This window comes from Taudactylus pleione, unplaced genomic scaffold (genome assembly GCF_031769625.1).
Source record: "Taudactylus pleione unplaced genomic scaffold, aTauple2 ptg000006l, whole genome shotgun sequence".
Lineage (NCBI taxonomy): Eukaryota > Metazoa > Chordata > Amphibia > Anura > Myobatrachidae > Taudactylus > Taudactylus pleione.
This window is the reverse complement of record NW_028284409.1, coordinates 21,446,334-21,467,628: the sequence shown is the minus strand read 5'-3', so window position 1 is coordinate 21,467,628 and position 21,295 is coordinate 21,446,334. Positions and strand designations below refer to the sequence as shown.

The following is a 21,295-nucleotide window of genomic DNA, read 5'->3' as shown; positions in this document are numbered from 1 at the left end:
TGGGAAATCCAATTGTTGTCATAATGCCACTGTCAACTTTTGCCATGTTAACATTTTGAACGTCAGCATTTAGAACATGTAGGTATTATGCTGACGACTTTCTAAATGTCCGCAAAAGATACCACAACCAACAGGTTGCCGTGTTTATGACCAATTTCTCTGTATATTAGAAATATCATCCAGTTATTTCATAATTTCATCAACTTTGCCAAAACCATAATAACAAATGGCAGAATGATTGGTAATACCAAAAAACTGCGGCCTGTGAGGATTTGAGTGATGCAAGACACATCAGCTTGGAAACTATGTATTTTTCTTCAGTAATCCACTTTTAGTATGTTTTTACAATTTGTAAGATGATACAAACATACACTATGTAGACAAAAGCGATTGGACACTGACCGCAAATAGATCAACAAGATGTTATTGATGTCAGTACTTTGTTGGTCCACCTCGTGCAGTGATTGCTGCAGACACCCTTCTTGGCAAACTGTCCACAAGTTCTTGGACAACAAATGTTTTGCCATTCCACCTAAAGTACAGTGACCAACTGTGACACTGAAGAAGGGCGAGTCAGCCTAGAACGCAATAGTCGCTCCAATTTGTTCCAGAGGTTCTCAGTGGGGTGAAGATCTGGATTCTGAGCTTGCCAACCCTTTTGGTTTACCTAATTTTCTGTATACCAGTCCAGCATCAGTGGCATTGTCGTCTGATAAAAACATTTGTTGTTTCCGTAGAACTGCAAGTGCATGGGCCTCCCTACGCATTGTTCTTGTCAAAACCGCCACTGTAGTGGCCATTTGAAACTTGTGTGCAATGGTATGGATGGTATGCATTTTGCTTGTGCTGGGGTGTGCAATCACTTTTGTATAATAGAATTAAATAATGCTATTGGGTTGCATGGTGGCACAGTGATTAACATTACTGCCTCTGTACATGGGTTTGATTCTAACAGGGCCCTATCTGTGTGTAGCAGTGGCGTAACTAAGGTCTTTGGAGCCCAGGGCAAAGTGAAAAATTGAGGGACCCCCCAACCGTTTGCGCGCACCAAAAAAGTGGGCATGACCAGATGCCACAAGGGGTGTGGTCACTGAAATGGGCATGACACACCACTGTTTCTCGTCACTCTGGGAACATTCCTTTTAATTCATATGCACCTTAATGCCCCTTATGCAATGCCCCCAGTAGCCGTGCCCCTTATGAAATGCCCTCAGTAGTAGTGGCCCTTATGCAGTGCCCATTAGTGCAGTGCCTCCATTAGTGCCCCTAGTAGTGGCCCTTATACAGTAGTGCCCCTTATGCAGTGTCCCCAGTAGTGCCTCCATTAGTGCCCCCAGTAGTGCCCCCAGCAGTGCCCCTTATGCTGTGCCCAGTAGTAACCATTATACAATGCCCCCCATAGTGCCCCTTATGCAGTGCCTCCATTAGTGCCCCTTATGCAGTGCCTCCAGTAGTGTCCCTTATGCAGTGCCCCAGTAGTGCCCCTTATGCATTGCCCACAGTAGCACCCCTTATGCAGTGCCTATATTAGTGCCCCTTATGCATTGCCCCAAGTAGTGCCCATTATACAGTGCCACTGCCCCCAGTAGTGGTCGTTATACAGTGCCCCCAGTAGTGCCCATTATACAGTGCCTCCAATAGTGTCACCGTAGTGTCTATTATACAGTGCCTCCATTAGTGCCCATTATACAGTGCCCCCAGTAGTGCCCATTATACAGTGCCTCCAATAGTGTCCTCGTAGTGCCTATTATACAGTGCCTCCATTAATGCCCATTATACAGTGCCCCCAGTAGTGCCCTGTACACATAAAACACATAATTTACTTACCCGCATCCCCACTCCTGTGCCTGCCGCCGCACGCTGAGCCACTCCCGCTAGGCACTTGTATGCGCTTCCCATATTTGCATGTTTCGTCTGGGTGCCCCAGCAGTCCAAAGATGTGCAGGTCGGATAATTGGCATCCGACAAAGTTAGGCCTAGTGTATATGTGTTTATGTGGTAGAGAATATAGCTAGTAAATGCCACTGGGACTGGGTGAATGATTAAATATTCTATGTGAAGTGTTGCATAATCTTTAGGTGCTATATAAAATATCAGTTACTTAAAAATATAATACTCTTAACATTCATATTATGTTTTAAGCTACCAGATTGTAGTGTTGATTTCAATACTCATAAACGGTATTTATACAGTTTCAATTACATTCCAATATTGTTCAAGGTGAATACGTGTTTCTCCTATATAACGCTGGTCTTCTCTTACTTGCACAGTGTTAGAACGCAAGATATCCATGAGACAGAGCCGAGAGGAGCTAATAAGAAGAGGCGTTCTCAAAGAAATTCCAGATCATGGTGAGAGTTTTGTCCATGGAATTTTATGACACGTGTGTGATATGCACATTCTTCCTAACCTGACACAATCTGTAATACTGAATTGAAAATGATCCAGATATGCTTCTATGCTACTTCTCTATTTAACACATTGAATGCAGAGGCGTAGCGAGCTTTTGACATAAGAGAGAGTGAACAAAGAAAGTAGGCTCCCCAGGTCCAGGTGTTTCCCACATGCCTCTTATAATACCCCTAAAGCCCATGAGACCCCATCTGTATGTTCTGTTTGGTAACCCCCTGATCTGTATTCTGCTCCCTCCGTCTGTATGCTTCCCATATTGTACTTTTCCCCTCATTTGTTTTATCTGTATTAGGTTCTGTATTGTGACCCATCTCTCCCTTCATCTGCATGTCCTGTAGTCTACAACCACCATTTCAATGTTTTTGTATTGTGCCCCCTCCCCCTTGTTTGTCTGTTCTGTACTTTGTTGCTCTCCCATCTACATGTTATCTGTTGCTCCCTCTTCCGCACCAGAATCTCTAAGTATTGTGTCCTTAACACCAACCTTCACTCACCGCCCCCCCCACCACATACATGTACTTTAACCTGCTGCATGCTATCGCTTCATGCTCCAGTAGTCCTGCCTGTCACTGCTCCATGACCTCATTCTGTCCTCTGCAGTGCTGACTGACGTTCTTCCAGTCTCTGGCAACATCATTACATCACCTCCACAACGCTGTCAGGAACTCATGATCTGGAAAAGGTACTGCACCGACGGTGCAAGGGCCGGCATAGTCGCCAATTTTTAGATGGGGGAACGGTCGCTCCACTTGCTTCCACCTGGCTATGCCCCTGAATGGATGTGGATTTGCTTAGACTAATGTAGCCTGATTTCAGCACGTGTGTGTGTGTGTGTGTGTGTGTGGCTTGCCAAGTGATTGCTGTGAGGAATCAATATCTAATCACTTTGCCGCATCAGTATGTGCATCATAGCTGTTGAATTATTCATAATGCAAACAAGACTCTTTCCTGTGGCTTAGTAGGCATCAAGTGGTCTGGCCAGATTTGGGCACCATAAGAAACATACTTAATGCATTGTAATCATCACCTAAAGAACATGTGTAAGTATGGTATGACAGTTGAAAAGATATTAGCCTTAGGGGTCTATGTACTAAGCCTTGGATGGAGATAAAGTGAACAGAGATAAAGTACCAACCAATCAGCTCTTAACTGCCATGTCAAAGGCTGTGTTTGAAAAATGAGCTAGAAGCTGGTTGGCTGGTACTTTATATCTGTCCACTTTATCTCCATCCAAGGTTTCATAAATAGACCCTGTAATGTACTTAACTGTCTGAAGTAGTAGTAACTTAAATATGTAAATATCAATACCTTAACAGTATCCAATTCCATAACATGTGGGATTATTCTAGAGTTCAAAAGGTGCAGTTATAATAGATATGCAGCTAGTCAATTTCCATTGTGCTATGTACTATGACATCCCGGCTGTTGGGATGCCGCTAGTCAGAATACCGACAGCGGCATCCCGACAGCCAGAATCCCGACACCTATAGGACTCAATGGTGAGTAGTTTTCTAACCCCTACCCTTACTCTGACCCACCCTTCCCGGTGCCTAACCCTCCCCCCCCCTTAGTGCCTAAACCTATCCTCCCCCTCCCCGCACCTTAAACCCAACACCCCTTCCTCAGTGCCTAAACCTAACCTCCCCTTCCCCGCACCCTAATCCTAACACTCCCTCCCTAAATACCTAACCCTAACCCCGCTAGCTAACGCTACCCTCCCCCTGCACCCCGATACTTACCTTCGGTATGCCGACGGTCGGCATACTGGTGCCGGGATCCCGACCTGTTGGGATTTCGACGCCGGTATGAAGACCGTCAGCATCCCGCACGCCGGGATGCCAACTACATCCCCTAACTATTACAGATAAACCTAATACTGTATATGATATACTACTATGGTTAAAAAATGTAATGCACAGCACAATGTACAGCGTAGCCCCCAGTCAGAATACAGTATATATTTCCATGTTCGGCATGCACATCATTAGTTCAAAGAACCCAATGTCCAGTATATACTGTTGTACAATGTCCAAAATCTGCAGCTCTCCATCCAACAACTAGCTACATGACTAAAATACACACTTCTGTATACAGGTCAATATGCAGCATAACAATTTGCCATGATTGCATTTGCCGCGCTGTCTATTCCATATAAAACAATTTTCAAAATCTTAAATTACGATCTGAAACAAAAAAAAGGTTGAAAAGATGTTTTCAGGGCATACAGATTTGATTGTTAATTTTTAAAAGTACATTTTGTCATAATATGCTAAAAGATTTTAGTGTGACTTGTGAGCTGCAAAACACTGAAACCCATGATAACTAGAAATCTGTCAATACTTTTCACTCATCTCTAACCAGCTCTAACCCCCTTATTGTTAATTGACTGACATTGAATTACAGCATAGACCTGATGGTCATCATTGTGGCACAGGCCTTGATTCAGAGCCGGACGCTCTGACGGAGCGCTCGCTCTGAATCAGGGCCGTCCCTGCTCCTTTTTGGAGCGGCCTCCTGGCCGCTTGCATAGCTGTGGGTGACCACCCACAGCTATAGTGAGCGGCCAAAATGATGGTCGCGATGGTCAAGACCATCGCGACCATCGGGCTTGTGACAAGACCCTTGCAGTAGGGTCTCGCTGCCGCAAGCCCTGGAGTGCTTTTGGCTCGATCAGAGCCAAAAGCACTCCCACTGACATCACTAGTAATCACTAGTGATGTCAGTGGGGCCCGCCCCACACGGTAGGTGTTCCCACGGGAACGCCTCCGTCTGGGAAGCCACGCCCCCGGCACGCCCGCCAGAGGAGGCGTGCTGCAATCAGCATCGACAGCACGCCCCCTTCGGTGCGAGAACCATAACGACGGCTTGGCCGTCGTTATTCGGGTCTTGCGCATGCGCACGACGGAGCAGCCTCCGTCTTGCGCATGCGCACTTGAGCAACATCGACCCACTTGCAAGCGCTCAGCGCTCGCGAGCGGGTCTGAATCAGGCCCACAGTGATTAGCATTGCTGCTTCAACGTTAATATCACGAGTTCAAAGTTAAGCTCTATGTATTATGGTGTGCACTATATAAATAATAACATGGTGTCCTTTTTACTGTAGACTGTGATGTTCCATTGAATATGGGAACTTCAAATGGTCATACTGTGCCAATAAGTGAGGAGCCATCAAAAGAACAGAAACCCATAGCTCGAAATGGAGCAATAGCATCAAAAACAACTGTTGTAGAAGAGAAAACAGAAGACAAGAAAGGTAAAAAAAAAAAGTTTCTCAATGTAGTCATTCAAAATAATCAGAATTTAGCAAATCTAAGATTACATTGGGCCATACTATGGTGTTATACTGCTTATAGGTTTTTGCAAAGAGTACTGCTATGTACACACTGGAATAACATTTCTGCATTTAAGATGAATTTCTAAAAATCATTATAACAAATTTGAACACATTTGCATATTTATGTGTATTTAAACTCTGATGCACAACAGCACAGTTAAAATATACATTCACATCATACTAGAGGCTGGGTCTGGGGGCGGGGCTGGACTGATGGTGCAATTAGGCCCCACCCCTTTCCCTGAGGAGGGGGCGGGGTTAAATGGCGGAAATCGTGAATTCCCCATTAAATCTCCCCATCCTTCCCGCTTCACTAGGAAGCGCGCAGGATGTGGGAGATCAGCCTACACTTCCGGGTGTTCGGCGAGCTACCCGAATAATCGGGAGCCTCCCGCAACTTCCGGTAGTGTAGGCAAGTATGATTCACGTCAGTCACATAGTTATTAAGACAGATGCAATGAGAGGCATGTACATATGGATTTTTCTGTGAATGGGCTTGTATGCAATAACTTCCTGTTCTGTCAGGGGTATGTTTAAAAGAAAAAAAAAATACTTTGCTCACACATGTAAAATGCATATTGAATGCATTCAGATATGCAAAGTGGTCTAAATGCATTTTATTATGCAAATAAAATAACAAATCACAAATGTCAGTGTGTGTGTATAGAAACTTTAAGGGTTCATTTTTTTAAAAAATTGTTTTAGTTTATGTATTTAATATACATACTGTAATACATCTTGGCAAATATTTTTCATAGTTTTTTTAAATCTGTAAAAACATTAAGACAATATTACTACTCTCCTTGTTAATTTCATTTCACTTTATTAACTGAATTACTCTGGGAGAAAATAGAGCAGTTAAGTGAAAGTGGAGCACAATCGGGGAAAGATTCAGTCAGTGGAATTGAGTTACAGTTCTGTTTCTGAAACATTTTTAACCCATTAATCCTGCAAAAAAGGTATTTTTTGGGGGGGCAAATTATAACATAATGACGTGTTTGGCCGAATTATTAATACTAAACCACCGATATCTTCACCATTTACTGAAGTACCACTTTCCCCATAGTTTTTCTATGGGGATTACAAAACGGAGCTATTTAACAAACTCTACCACTATTTGAAGATGGTAACTAAACTGGCTCAGAACTCAGAAGTATAGTAGTTATTCATCTATTATCACTGACAATAAGTGGCAGTAATAGATAATACAGTAATCCCTGGGAAAAAAATCACGATACGTGATAAATAGGCCCTTAACATACTAACTTGACATTATGAGATAGTAATGTTGGGTAATACCATTAAAACACACATTATGCAAATATTATATAGTTTAGTTTTGCAAAACAATTAAATGCAAGTTAAAATGTGCAACCCAAGGAGAAAAACAATATATTGGGCTATGTACAAGTGTATCAGATTTTCCACATTTCTCCCAATGATCTCACTTCTCCGGGTCTAATTTAAGAATGTAAAAATAGCACACCCACAAATAATCAGGGAAACTTTACACTTTTTTGAGAACTACTAAGGGAATGGTCTCATAACTACACCCCCTACTGACCCGCACTTACACATAAGCTGTAACAACAATAATATATTGTAAAGTCAAAGTATAGGGCCAACTTCTCTCATGAAAGCCCCTGTGACTCTGTGACTCCCTAAAGGGCGAGGGAAATGAAAATGATAGACTTTTCCTCCATTTATATACTGGCAGGATATCCGGGTCAACACCAATTATATTTTATTGTGCTGTATAAAATACAGATGATTAATGATCATGAGCATGTAAGTAGCCAGGCTTTTATACAGTACTTTGTGGTTTATGCCTTAAAGCAGTTATTGGAAGCTTTATTAGCCCACACTGTCACAGAAACTCTAAATCAGCCTCTACCCTTATCAAGTCCTAGTCACTCTTATTTGCCCTTATTTTACGTGCGTGTACAAATAAGTTAAGTGTTTTTATATGGACTTTTTTTTTTATGTAAAAGCTATATTCTACTTTGTCAATAAACAGCTTGGTTGTAATATTCTTTTTTATTGAAGAAAATTTTGGACCAGAATAGAAGTCTCCCATTCTTAAGTCGGCTGACTCTTTGTACTATGTTGTCAGTAAACTAGATGATTGTCATAGTTTCAATATCTAAAGTTTTGTTGTAGTGCTAAAAGGAATATTGTTCTAAGTTTTTCCTCCACAGATCTCATGGTTTTTTTTTTGTTTTTTTTTTAAGAATTTGTCATACCCTAACTATTCCTTTGTGTCATATGTTGCCATACATCATGATACAGTTAAAGATATACGTCTAATATATATGGGTGTATATTTGATCTATAATTGCCTCTTTCTTGTGGGTAAAACCATTTAATCTGCAGTAAACTATATTACTTTATTTGCGCAGCCACCTATTTTATAAATGTATAAAAGTCTGGTCAGTAGGACTCTCTATCAACTTTTCTTCTTTATAGAGAGGGGTCGCGCCTGCCCAGAATTGCCACCACCTTCTGCTCCACCTCCACCCAAAACAAAAAAAAAACCTTTCCCTCCTAGAAATGTAGTTGCCGCTGGCACTCATAAGAAGGGTGATGCATCTGCAAAACAGACTGCGGGTGGTGCAACTAAGCAGCCACCAGCCACTCTTCCCAAGCCAACAAACCGGGCAACTCCCCGCAGCACTGGTAAGTCTGGGCAGAGTTGCTGGAAACAGTGCATGTTTGTGATGTGCATCCCTGGGCATGCCTTTACCATTACTTTTACTTTATTTTAGTCTTAAAGAGATATTGCAAGTATCAGCTTTACACGTAATGATGTTCAAGTCATTGTCCATCTTTTCTATTCATATAGAGGTCCCTGAAAAGACCACAGGAGTGTCTGACAACAAGCCAAAAAGAACAACCACACCTTCTGCTGGGCCAAGCCATAAGAAAGATGAGCCCTCCAACAGGAAAACTGCCAAAAGCATCTCTAAACAGCTATCTGCTCCAACACTCAAAACAACAAGCCGAGGTGGCACACAGGAGAGTGGTGAGTATAGAACCGTTATTGTGCACTGTAGGTACAGTGACTACTTACTGCTCACTCATAACAGTTGTCCACATAAAGAATTGGTCCATCCAGTCCAGTATGTTTCCATACAACAGAGGTTATTGTGCTATGCTAAACCGATGGTCTCCTAGTCATAAGTTATCCACGCAATGACACATGAGCTCCCATTGTGAGCTCTTAGCAACCAGATAATTTTTCCATTTGGTATTGCATACATTGGATAGATCTGGCTGGTAGATACTCAGGTAGATTGGCCATCTGCACTAGTAGATCCTCATGTAATCTAGCCAGTCTACATAGATCTGGTTGTTAGACCGTTATCTGCTATATCCAATACCAATTGGAAAATGTATCTGGTTGCTAAGAGATCACAAATTTGCCAATCAATGGCTAACTGACATCTGATCATTTGGGAGATGGAGAGGGTTAGGATAATGACTGACAAGTGTCGGTATCCTAATCCTGTCAGTGTCTGGATTCTGACCGACTGGTTACCGAGCGCCGGCATACCGTTCCCAACCCTCCAAAAACGTACTGTTTGATTAATTGGCTTCTGATGTCAACACCAATAATGTGTGCTTTTCATGTCGAAGTAAATATAGAAACATAGAATTTGACAGCAGATAAGAACTACTTTGCCCATCTAGACTGCCCCTTCTTTAACCTTATGGTTACATTGCTGGGGCAGGGACAGATGTAAATAGTTGAATATTCTCTGTGAATGCTCCATAATATTAGGTGCTTTATACATAAGTTCATATATAATAAATTATGCTCTTACTATTCATATTTTCAATATATTTTTTGTAAAGCACTTTGTAATATGTAGGTCTTATATAAAATAAAGGTTAATAATAGGGTTAATAATGTTTCACTTTGTCTAGAACCAGGGCCGGACTGCCCATCTGGCCATTCTGGCAAATGCCAGAAGGGCCGATGGCCAGATGGTCCGGTACAACGTCAAACCCCGGCCAAGGAGCTCCTCCTGCCGGTGCTCTGGTTGGTCGGGGATACTGAAAGAAGGGGGCATGACTCGCGGCACGCCCCTGTGAGGCAAGGTCACGTCCATTTTGAGGCGAGCACGCAGGGGGTCTGCCAGGGCTGCTCAGCAGCCCTAGTCCATCCCTATGTAAAATGTAAAATGTTAGGAATGGTGGATAAGTGCGCAAAGGTGAAGACAAGCAGAAAGTCAATGAGATCTATGAAAGGTACTCCCACACCTTCACCATATACAGAATGAATACAGTCAATTAGTCATAAAAAGTCAGACATATCTGTCTCAGCAGAGTTCTTCAGTAGTCAATAAACAAACATAAGATGGTATCTATTCATAGGGGTGTATGTCCTCTCGTATCTCCGTCAGAGTTCCCCAGAGAAAATAGAAAACAAATGCATATAGTGAAGCACAATTTATTACCAACAAACAATTATAAAATAGCATTCATAACATAGATGGGTATCCCAAAAGTGACTGCGCAGGTAGTAATTACCGGATCGCTGCAAGAACTGTCAACGGGCAGTCCTTTACAGAGCGTATGATGTTAACACATGTGTCCGTCCCGGGCACGTCACTGGTTCCACTCCGATGCAATAATCCAGGCAATAGGGATCCTTGTTAGCCACTTGGTTCTCCACGTCTGTACCGCTGTCGCTTTTCAACTCCCATTCTGGAGTCTTTTTCAAGATTAGGACTTGCCTTGAAAAAGACTCCAGAACGGGAGTTGAAAGGCGTCTGCGGTACAGACGTGGAGAACTAAGTGGCTAACAAGGATCCCTAGTCCATCCCAGTCTAGAAATATGTGGTATGGTAGAGCTAAATATGTGGTATGGAGAGCTAAAATGTTGCATATCCTTTACAATTATAAAAGGCGAAAGCTGATGTTTTGGGCTTGTGTCCTTTCCACAGAAGGAACGACTAGACTTATTTGTAAATAGAGCGTGGTATGTTAGGGTGCATCAGCCAGCATAAAGAAATTTTAGTATTACAGTTTTAATTGTTTGCTTAGGTAGCCTGGTTTGTGCTGTTCATTCAGTGTATGTTTAATGTTACATAGAAAGGGAGGTATTGGTATATCTGCATAGAGGAGAGTGAGACAGGAACGTTGTTCCCCAGGTCGTTGCTGTAAAACTACTTTCTTGCCAGGAATAATTATATCGGAGTTTGAGGGTTTCTAGCGTTTCAGCAGGTGTCTATATAGGGAGCTTCAGACTTGGTTTTGTTCTGCTCATAGTAAGAGACCTTGTTGTTCTTATATGGGATGTAGTTAGAATATCGACAGCCGGGATGCCATCTGTTTAAACCCGGCATCAGAAACCCGACCGGGGACTAAACATAAGCAGCTAAATCCTGATGCCAGCCTACATACTAACACCGGAATCCCGACAGACGGCGTCCCGATCGAAGGTTACCCGGCCCCTGTCTGGATACAGAGCATCGGGATGCCGCTGTCAGCATTTTGACAGAAGGCATCCCGACTGCCGGTATTTCTTACCCAACCCTTCTTATATAACATATTGTGGAGGCAAGGCTCTGGTTTAGTAGTTATGACTGTGATAATGCCATCAAATAGGTACCGTTTGTATACCAGGAACTGAGGGTTCATGGTTCAAACACCTGTTACCAGGAGTTAGAGCAAAAATTAGTGGAGACAATGGGCTCCCCTGCCTTGGACTATTGATAATTGGCAACCTATGGCATAGGTTCCTGACATTAGATATTTCTTGCAAAACTTTACACATTGTACTTTGATGATTTTCTACATTCTTCTAGAAAAGCAAATACACATAGGGCTTGTTGAGTTCCATTACAAAAATTCCAAACTTTATTATATGGATTGATATTTTTTAGAAATGTTAATGATCATGGGTAACTGCAGGCAATTTCACCTTCCCTCCTCACCCCAATATGCATAATCTATGTCTTTCTAGTGGGAGGATTTCAGAAACCTGCAATCTGTTCCTGTACCTGCTGATGATTTTTGAGCAGATACTTATTTACTTTTCTATTTTAGCTGCTCCATCACTTAGCAAGAAACCAGCAGCCTCCAAGACCTCTTCTTCCACTCTGGGGTCATCATCTTCCCGGTCTAAACTTTCTAAGGAACAGATATCCACCAAAACAGGGATATCCAGCACTACACGAGCCAAAAAATTACCCAGCAGAACCTTATCTGCATCAGTGGATGGCACACACCAACCTATGTTGTCACACCCATCTAGTTCTACAGGCCAAAAGAAAGTGGACAGGACAGAACAGGCTACACCCCACTTGGACTCTGAGACACAGGAGACCAGCCTTAAAGAGCATTCTGTCCCTGGACCACAGTCCACTTCTCCTGCTTTAAACCGTCAGGTGAAGCCGACATGCAGCATAGCAGATCCAACACAGGAGATGAACCAATCCAATAACATCAGTGAGGTTTGTGTAGATTCACACTTACCAGGAAACTGTGACAACAGCACAACAACCTCACAGGATGGGGAAATTACATGTAAAAATGAAGATAATGGGCAAAGGTAAGCATTGAAACCAAATGATTTTCATATGAGTAATGTGATAATGCAGAATGACTCATAAATATGAGTTAAACAATATTAATAAATTGAGACAAAGCCACAAGAGTTTATTCAGTATCATTAGTTCACCTTTATGATTCTTCACTTGCCTGCAGTAGGACTGCATGTGTGTGGTATATTTTGATGATAACACATTTATATAAATTGCAGATATTAATAAGGTAATACATTGCCATAAAGTATATCATGATAAGTTTGTTTATAAATGGGTACTACAGTATGGACATATTTATAGTGCTTGGTGTTTACAATTTGCACCGTAAAAATAATTTGTTTAAAACAACACATAAATCATACTTGGGAGATTCATTAAGTCTTGGAGAGAGAGATAGTACTAACCAATCCGTTCCTTACTGTCATTTTACAGGATGTGCCAGAAAAATAACAATTAGAAGCTGATTGGTTGGTACTTTATCTCTCTCCACTTTATCTCTCTCTGAGATTTGATAAATCACTCCCTTAATGTTATACATGAAAAGAATGTTAGGAAATGACTGCACTTTGTTTGTTTGCAAAGGAACTGAATGAAGGCTTCACTGAAAAAGAATTGCCCTTAATGAAGTGAAGAAGCTTTTTCTCTTGTAATAAATTGCTAGAATACTAATGTGTTTGTTCAGGCATTGTAAATGAGGACAGATGTACACATTTCAAGCATACACTCAGATGTATTCTGCATAAGCCGAACAATTTGTCAATAACGCATTCAAACAAAGCAACAACAGAGAGTAAGGCGTAGGAATAGGAAGAAGAAAATACATAGTCAGAAGTCACAAAGCAAACTCACGTTGCATAGCAACCATTTTCCCTTCTTATAGTAAATAGCTATGCAAAATTATTAACACTTCCGTTGCTGTGGAATAACTGCTGTCATACCTGATTTCAATATTACCTGTTCCGGACTGCTGAACCTAGGCACTCACACTGTTCCATTTGTGTGACATAATGTACCATTCTTGCTATGCCCTTAATTCATAAACTATCTGTGCATAATTTCCCAATGCACCCATCCTATCCGTGACTGCTAGTTCTTGCCCTGGGAGCAGTGGCGTATCTAGGGGGGGTTGAGCGGGGCACGGACCGGGAGGGGAGGGGGGCTTAGCGGCGGCGTAGCCGGCCGCGGTCCATGACACTGGTTGAAGTCAGTGTAGTGCGTTCCGCACTACACCGTAACACACACACACCACCGCTCCCACACGGTAGTACACTCGTACTACCCGGTGGCGGTGTGTGTGTGTTTCACCAGCCAGTGAGAGTCAGACAGACTCTAATTGGCTGCTGCGCCCATTGCCGGAGCTAGACTGGAGCTCACTCATGAGCTTCACCTTCCGGGTCCCGCAGGGGGTGATGGGAGAGATGTCATGACGTCTCTCCCGTGGTGCAGAGCGGGCCAGGAGGACGGAGGAGCGGACAGCGGCGGGCGTGGCAGGAGGGGGGATTTAGGCAAGTGTTGTGTGTGTTGTTTTAAGTGTGTGTGTCTTATATATGTAAGGGGCACTGCATAGCGGGGGCCACTACTGGAGGAACTGCATAGGTGGGACTACTACTGGGGGCACTGTATAAGGGACACTATTGAGGGCACTGCATACGGGGGACCACTACTGGGGGGGCACTGTATAAGGGTTACTGCATAGAGTGACCACTACTAGCGGCACTGTATAAGGGGCAATACTGGGGGCACTGCATAGGGGGACCACTACTGGGGGCACTGTATAAGGGGTACTAGTGGGGGCTCTTTATAGGGGAACCACTACTGTGGCACTGTATAAGGGGCACTGTATAAAGGTGCATTACTGGGGGCAATTCTTAAGGGTCCACTCCTGGGGGCACTGTATAAGGGGCACTACTACAGGGGGCACTGCTACTGGGGACATTGCATAAGGGGCACTACTACAGTGGGCATCGCAAGAGGGGCACCACTACTTGGGGCATTAAGATGCATATGGAAAGGAATGTTCCTAGAGTGGCTAGAAACAGTGTGTCATGTTGACACGCCCCCATTTCCCAGTGACCATGCCTCTTGTGGCATGTGACCGCGCCCACTTTTCCGCTGCACACCAACGGCGCACGTACATACTTGGGCGGGGGGAGAGCAGCTCCGTTTTTTTATTTGCCCTGGGCTCCAAATACCCTAGTTAAGCCACTGCCTGGGAGTCCTTTCTCCCTTAGTTACTGATCAGTGATCCTCTGCTGTTCACTACAGAATATTGGGTTTATTTTCTGTTTGCAACAACTTCATACATTTTGATCATGTTATAGAAAAAAAGGTTGATTTCTGCATGTCCATCCACAAGATCACTAAGTTGATGTAACCAGATTCCTTTTTGACAAGCTTGGGCTAGTGACACATACTCCGCTTCCGATGAAGAAAGTGTTATTATTTCTAGTGATATTATTTCTAGTTATTCTATATCTAGTGATAATGGTAAAAGCTGGAACACAAATCCGCTTGTGGACTTCCGGTCTTTTATGTCACTGTTCCTGTCTGTATCTACGTAAACCAGTTAGCTTTGTCCTAGGCATTGTTGTAAAATCAAATTTCTTATTGATGTCAGTTGAATTACTCACTTTACAGTATCCCGTTACTGCTGAGATGAAGCTCCACCTTTTCTGCATAGTATTCCTACTACAGCCGCCATATCTGGGCTTGCTGTTGTTGACATGAACAATAGTTTGCCCAATGACCTTTCAATAATGATGGGTATCTGGTAACAATGTCTCCATTTTTGCAGCCTTAAAATTGCACAAATGTTCACTTTCTTTGCCTCTTCCTTTCCAGCACAATCTTATTTCTCAAATATTTTTTTTTTTTTTCTGATTCTGAGTAGGACACTTCCATTTCCTCACTTTGTTTTCAAAGGTAATATGTAATGGTTTTAAAATTCCTGATCTCAACATTTGTACTCCATTTTTGAACAGAGTCAGTTGACTCCAGCATGGTCATAACATGGGCACATAACCCATGCATTTGAAGACCTCTACCTATTGTGTAACGTTTTCTTACTTCTCTCCTTTACTGCTGGTGGCTCCCCCAGGCAATAGCACGTTTTCTTCACCAGGTCTCAGATTATTCATGGCTTTCATCAAGTAGTCAATCTGAAGTTTGTACACTGCAGGGGCGAATGCAGGATTTATAGAGGGGTGTTTCCAAAAGTTAGATTTTATGCTAGGTACACACTTGGCGATATATTGCTTGTTTTTTCGACAAGCGATTTATTACGCAAGTGTTTCGGCGGGTGTTTACATCCAATATGTCTGTGAGCAACGTCATCCACAGACCTATAGGGTCAACCTGCAGTATAGCCGATGGCAATATATCTGAAAAATATATCTGTGCATCTGGCTGTAGGTACGGGCGACCCGCCGCCCGCCCGTACACTGGCTGTAGGGACCGCCGACACTAACATCTCAACTGGGCGGCCAATGTTAAATGCCTGCCCAGTTGTGATGTGAGCCCAGACATATTGAGCAGCCGATAGATAAGTGTGTGTATAGCTTACAAATCGGCTGCTCTGACGATGGATCGGTTTGTTGACAGATTCGTCAGTGCGGTGTGTACTCAGCATGACAGCGAGTGTGGCCAGTCCATGGAGGGAGCATAAGTAGCACTTAAGAAGCTATAGTCTGCCACATGAAAAGTGCAGTGTACAGTATGTAATACTTCAGACATTTACAGGGCCAGCAATCATAGTAGCTGTTAGATATAACATTAGTCCAGCCTACCTGAGGTGCTCTGCAGAGCATTGGAGCAAGTTTAGAATTCAGGAGGATCGGCAAGAAACTAACACCGGCCCTGGACATATATGTACACTGGATACGTTGAAGATGTCAGTGGACGGGATCCCGGACATTGATATACCGGCGCCAGAATTCGGACACCCGTCATAATGCTGATGCCGCCATCCCGAAGACTTTAGGATACTGACGTCCGGCATCCCGACCACAAGTAAGTATCACACTTAGCACGGGGATGGGGTGTATAGGTTTATGAACCTCCCTGGGTGGGTTATGATTAGGCACCCCCGGAGAGGGTTAGATCTAGGGTGCGGGAAGGGAGCAGTTAGAGTTAGACATCACCAGGGGAGGTTAGGGTTAGGCACCACCAGGAGAGGTTAGGGTTAGGTCCCTCTCCTGGGGTAGATGGACACCTCCTTACACACAGCAGCCAGGAAACTGCACATCAGTCCAGGGTTTTTGTGCAAGCTGGTTGGAATCAGTTTTATTTTGCAATATAAACAACAAAATAAACAAAACCTAAAAATAAATCCTAGCCCGTATGGGCACTAACTAGACAGGTTATTCCCTCTCTACAAGTGGCAGGGCCTACTGCCTTAACACAAACACAGCACTTCCAAATAGCAGTGTCTCTGAACAAACCTCAGTGTCTGTTCTCCCCCAGGGTATGTGAGACACTGAACCAAAACCTAACACAGCTTATCTGAGCCACTTCCAGGTGCAACTACTAATCAGCTTGCTCTTAGACTGAAAGGCCCAACACCTGGAATGGCCTGTGGATGGAGCCCTCCCTTCTCTTCTCACATCCACACCCCTAGGACCCATTATCCGGCTTTTACCAAAAGCCGACACTTCTGGTCTGTTAGGCATAACAGACTTGTCCTGGTGTTTTTAAAACACATATGATAAGAATCTGGGACACACACATATGCCATCCCAGACTTCTCCAGTGCTTCTACCACATACCCCCCCCCCCTTTTGTTTCAACCTGTGGGGCGGAACAACTGCAGCCCCCAAACAATGAACACATCGACAAAGCACCTGCATTGGCCAGCTGGCTTCCTGGCCTGTGTTCGACTGTAAACTTAAAGTTCTGCAATGCCAAGAACCACCTTGTTGTTCTCCCATTGCTCACTTTGTTCTGACATCCATTTCAAAGGGGCATGGTCAGTGGTCAGCCTGTACTTCCTTCCCATCAAGTAGTACCTGAGAGTTTCTAATATCCACTTTATGGCCAACGCTTCTTTACTGACCGTAGCATAGTTTCTCCCATGTACATTCAACTTCCTGCTTAAGTAACAAATAGGGTATTCTTCACCTTCTTTACTCTGGGACAGGATCGCTCCTATGCCTACATCTGATGCATGAGTTTGCACAACAAACTCCCTGTCAAAATCAGGGGTAATCAGAACTGGTTGGATACACAATGCAATTTTTAACCCCTGAAAAGCCTTCTCTGCTTCAGGACTCCATTTAACCGTGACTTCCTGTTTGCCTTTGGTAAGGTCAGTTAGTGGGACTGCAGTGGTGGCAAAATTGGGTATAAATCTCCTATAATATCCAGTAATCCCTAAGAAGGCTCTCACCTGCTTCTTATTCAGGGGTCGTGGCCAGTTTTGTACTGCCTCAATTTTATTAAGCTGTGGCTTTATCAAACCTCTGCCAATGGTGTATCCGAGATACTTTACTTCTTCCATCCCTAGGCAACACCCTTTTGGGTTGACTGTCAATCCTGCCCTATAGATGGAGTCCAACACTGCTTGCACTCTGGGCAAGTGAGACTGCCAATCAGGACTATGAATGACCACACCATCTCGATAAGCAGCAGCATACTGTCTATGGAGCCTTAGAATTCTATCCATCATCCTTTGAAAGGTAGCCAGTGCCCCATGTAACCCAAAGGGCAACATCTTGTATTGGAACAACCCTTCTGGTGCAGAAAAGGCTGTCTTTTCTTTGGCATTCTCAGTTAACAGAACTTGCCAATAAGTCTAGAGTGGTTAAATACCTGGCTGTTCCTAGTTTTTCAATTCGTTCATCCACCCTAGGCATAGGGTAGGCATCGAACTTTGACACACTGTTCAACTTTCGGAAATCGTTGCAGAAACGCACACTACCATCAGGCTTTGGAATAAGCACAATGGGACTTGACCACCCACTATGCGATTCTACAATTACACCCAATTCCAAATTTTAAAAAAAAAATTTTAGATACTGATTCTCTTTGGGCTTCTGGTAACCTATTGTGCTTTAGGTTAATCTTAATCCCTGGGTCAGTGATTGTCATATTAATGACTGGTTTTGCCCGGTTTATCTGATAACAAAACCAAATTTCTGCTAAGAAATTCCTTAATTTCCTGCTGCTGAACTGCCGATGGGGTTTTAGCTACTGTCACTTCGGGAACCAAGGGCAATAGGTTTAGTGGAGGGGCTTTGACGGCTGACAGAGCTTGTCTATCCTTCCAAGGTTTTATAAGATTTACATGGTATATCGGTTCTGGCTTTCTTTTCCCAGGCTGGTAAACTTTATAATTAACCTCCCCCACTTTTTCCCTGGCTTTTACCAGTGTAGGGTCATTTAACTGCTCCACGGCAAAGACCTCTTTTCAGACTTCAAGATCAGACAGATGACCAACTGGCTCAATAACGTTTCCCATCTCAGTAGGAGGCACATCACTTGGTGAGCCACCATCATTCTCAGACACTGAAGAAACTCCCTCTGCTACTGCATCAGTAACCTTCTCAAATGGGTCGGGGTTATTTACTTCTATAACAAATCGGCTTTCCCACAACTTCCAGAAGTGAGCAAAGTCTCTCCCCAATATTGCATCATACATCAAGCCATGCACCAAACCCACAGAGACTATCACGGAACCACATTGTGTTTCTATGTTCACTTCTTTGAGTAACATAATAGTGAGTATCCCCATGTATGCTGGTCACACCAACAGTTTTTCCCTTACGCTTCAAGGGGTTCACCAGTTCAGCTTTCACAAGTGTAACCAGGCTACCAGAATCTAACAGAGCCTCTACTCTGTTGCCTTCTACAGTAACTATACACATTTGCTTATCTGTCCCAGCCTGTCGGTCAGCAGTACAGGCTGGCTGTGCAAAGAAAGACATTCTGCGATTGACGTAAGCAGCATCACATTGCATAGGTTCAGAGGTAAGTGAACAATTAGCAGAAATATGGCCCAAATCGCCACATCGGAAACATTGAATCATACTATTACCAAGTCTATTACGGGGTAGGAACCTTCCTGGCCTGGCTGGCCTATCTCCATGTTCCAAACCCTCAGTCTTAAGTACATTCCACTGCCAGCACCCTTCTCCCCTGGAACAGTCTTACCAGTGATCACGGGAGATCGCCGTTGCGGAAATCAGGGCTCGGTGGGGCACACTCAACAGTTCCTCGGCCGCCACATACCTCTCCACCAGTTCAACCAATTGATCTGCTGTGTTAGGGTCTACATGGCTCACCCACTTGCACAGAGTTGCAGGTAGAGACCGCAGATATCGATCCATAACGATCCTTTCCACGATCTGTGGTCCCGTTAGAGTCTCTGGCTGCAGCCATTTTGTGTTAAGATGGACAAGGTCATGCATTTGCGAGCGTGGAGGCTTTTCTGTTTGGAACTCCCAGCGGTGAACTCGTTGGGCGCGAACAAATACTGTGACTCCCAATCGAGTTAAGATTTCCTGTTTCAATTTAACATAGTCTTTCGTATCAGCCAGGCACAAGTCATAGTATGCTTTCTGTGGTTCTCCAGACAGGAAGGGTGCCACAAGACTTGCCCACTGCTCTTTAGGCTAATTCTCTCTTTCTGCGGTTCTTTCAAAGGCCGTAAGATACGCTTCCACATCATCATTCTGGATCATCTTTTGCAGAAAGTGACTGGCCAGTATGGTGTGTGTGAGTTGGAAGAGCAGGGGAAGCATCTCCAGACTGGACTACTAGCTGTTGTACCACCTCTCTTAAGGCCTGGCGGTTTTCCTCTATGGCGACTTGCTGAGTTGTGGTAGCTTCCTGCTGAGCTCTGGTAGCTTCTTGCTGAGCTTTGTTAGTTTCCTGCTGAGCTCTGGTAGCTTGGAGCAAGGCATTAACAATGTCCTGCATGTTGTCTTTAGGTGTAGGTTGGAAGCGGAATCTGGCTTCTCTAAGCATCTACCGATGCCACCTTCATGGGTTCCACTAAACACAGGTTGTCATCCAACCAACAAATTGGTGTTTGTCTCTTTAAATTTTCAATGCAAAACTTTTCCACTTGCTGCAGGTTTTCGTGTGTCTGCCCGCATTCTCCACCACTTGTGATATAGTCAGGGTAGGGGGTCCCTCCCCTGGGGTAGATGGACACCTCCTTACACACAGCAGCCAGGAAACAGCACACCAGTCCAGGGTTTTCATGCAAGCTGGTCAGAACCAGTTTTATTGTGCAGTATAAACAACAAAATAAACAAAACATAAAAATAAATCCTAGCCCGTCTGGGCACTAACTAGACAGGTTATTCCCTCTCTTCAAGTGGCAGGGCCTACTGCCTTACCACAAACACAGCACTTCCAAATAACACAGTGTCTCTGAACAAACCTCAGTATCTGTTCTTCCCCAGGGTATGTGAGACACTGAACCAAAACCTAACACAGCTTATCTGAGCGACTTCCAGGTGCAACTACTAATCAACCTGCTCTCAGACTGAAAGGCCCAACACCTGGAATGGCCTGTGGATGGAGCCCTCCCTTCTCTTCTCACATCCACACCCCTAGGACCCATTATCCGGCTTTTACCAAAAGCCGACACTTCTGGTCTGTTAGGCATAACAGACTTTTCCTGGGGTTTTTAGAACACATATGATAGGAATCTGGGACACACATATATGCCATCCTAGACTTCTCCAGTGCTTCTACCACAATATACATAGATAATATAACCAGTAAGAGTCAGAGCTGAGCTTTCCAAGTACACATTCTCCCACCTCTTCTTAAAACATCTGTCTGTTTTTGCTGACAGCTGCTCTCTGGTCCAATATGCTGATTGAGCACTCAAATCCACACACAGCAGACTTGGTAGGAAAACTGTTGTTCCTAGGCATCTGCAGCAGCTCCGTTTTGACCCTTATACCGCATATATACTATAGTAAAATAATTTTGGATAGATAGGTGTTGTACTTACATTCCTTTGTTGGCTGTGATGTGTAAGTGT

At 43.7% G+C, this 21,295-nt stretch overlaps 1 protein-coding gene across 5 annotated transcripts in view; it reads left to right on the top strand.

Moving 5' to 3' along the window:
* PHACTR2 (phosphatase and actin regulator 2) overlaps positions 1-21,295 on the top strand; it is a 302,858-nt gene that overhangs the window by 227,952 nt on the left and 53,611 nt on the right. For 3 of the 5 annotated variants that reach the window (XM_088454611.1, XM_088454579.1, XM_088454588.1), the window contains 5 exons: positions 2,271-2,351; positions 5,516-5,665; positions 8,213-8,422; positions 8,589-8,768; positions 11,801-12,305. In XM_088454611.1, coding sequence (XP_088310737.1) covers positions 2,271-2,351; positions 5,516-5,665; positions 8,213-8,422; positions 8,589-8,768; positions 11,801-12,305 — 1,126 coding nt within the window. Of the gene's footprint in view, positions 1-2,270; positions 2,352-3,019; positions 3,095-5,515; positions 5,666-8,212; positions 8,423-8,588; positions 8,769-11,800; positions 12,306-21,295 lie in introns of those variants that run through there. The other 2 variants (XM_088454743.1, XM_088454681.1) reach the window with 2 other exon arrangements.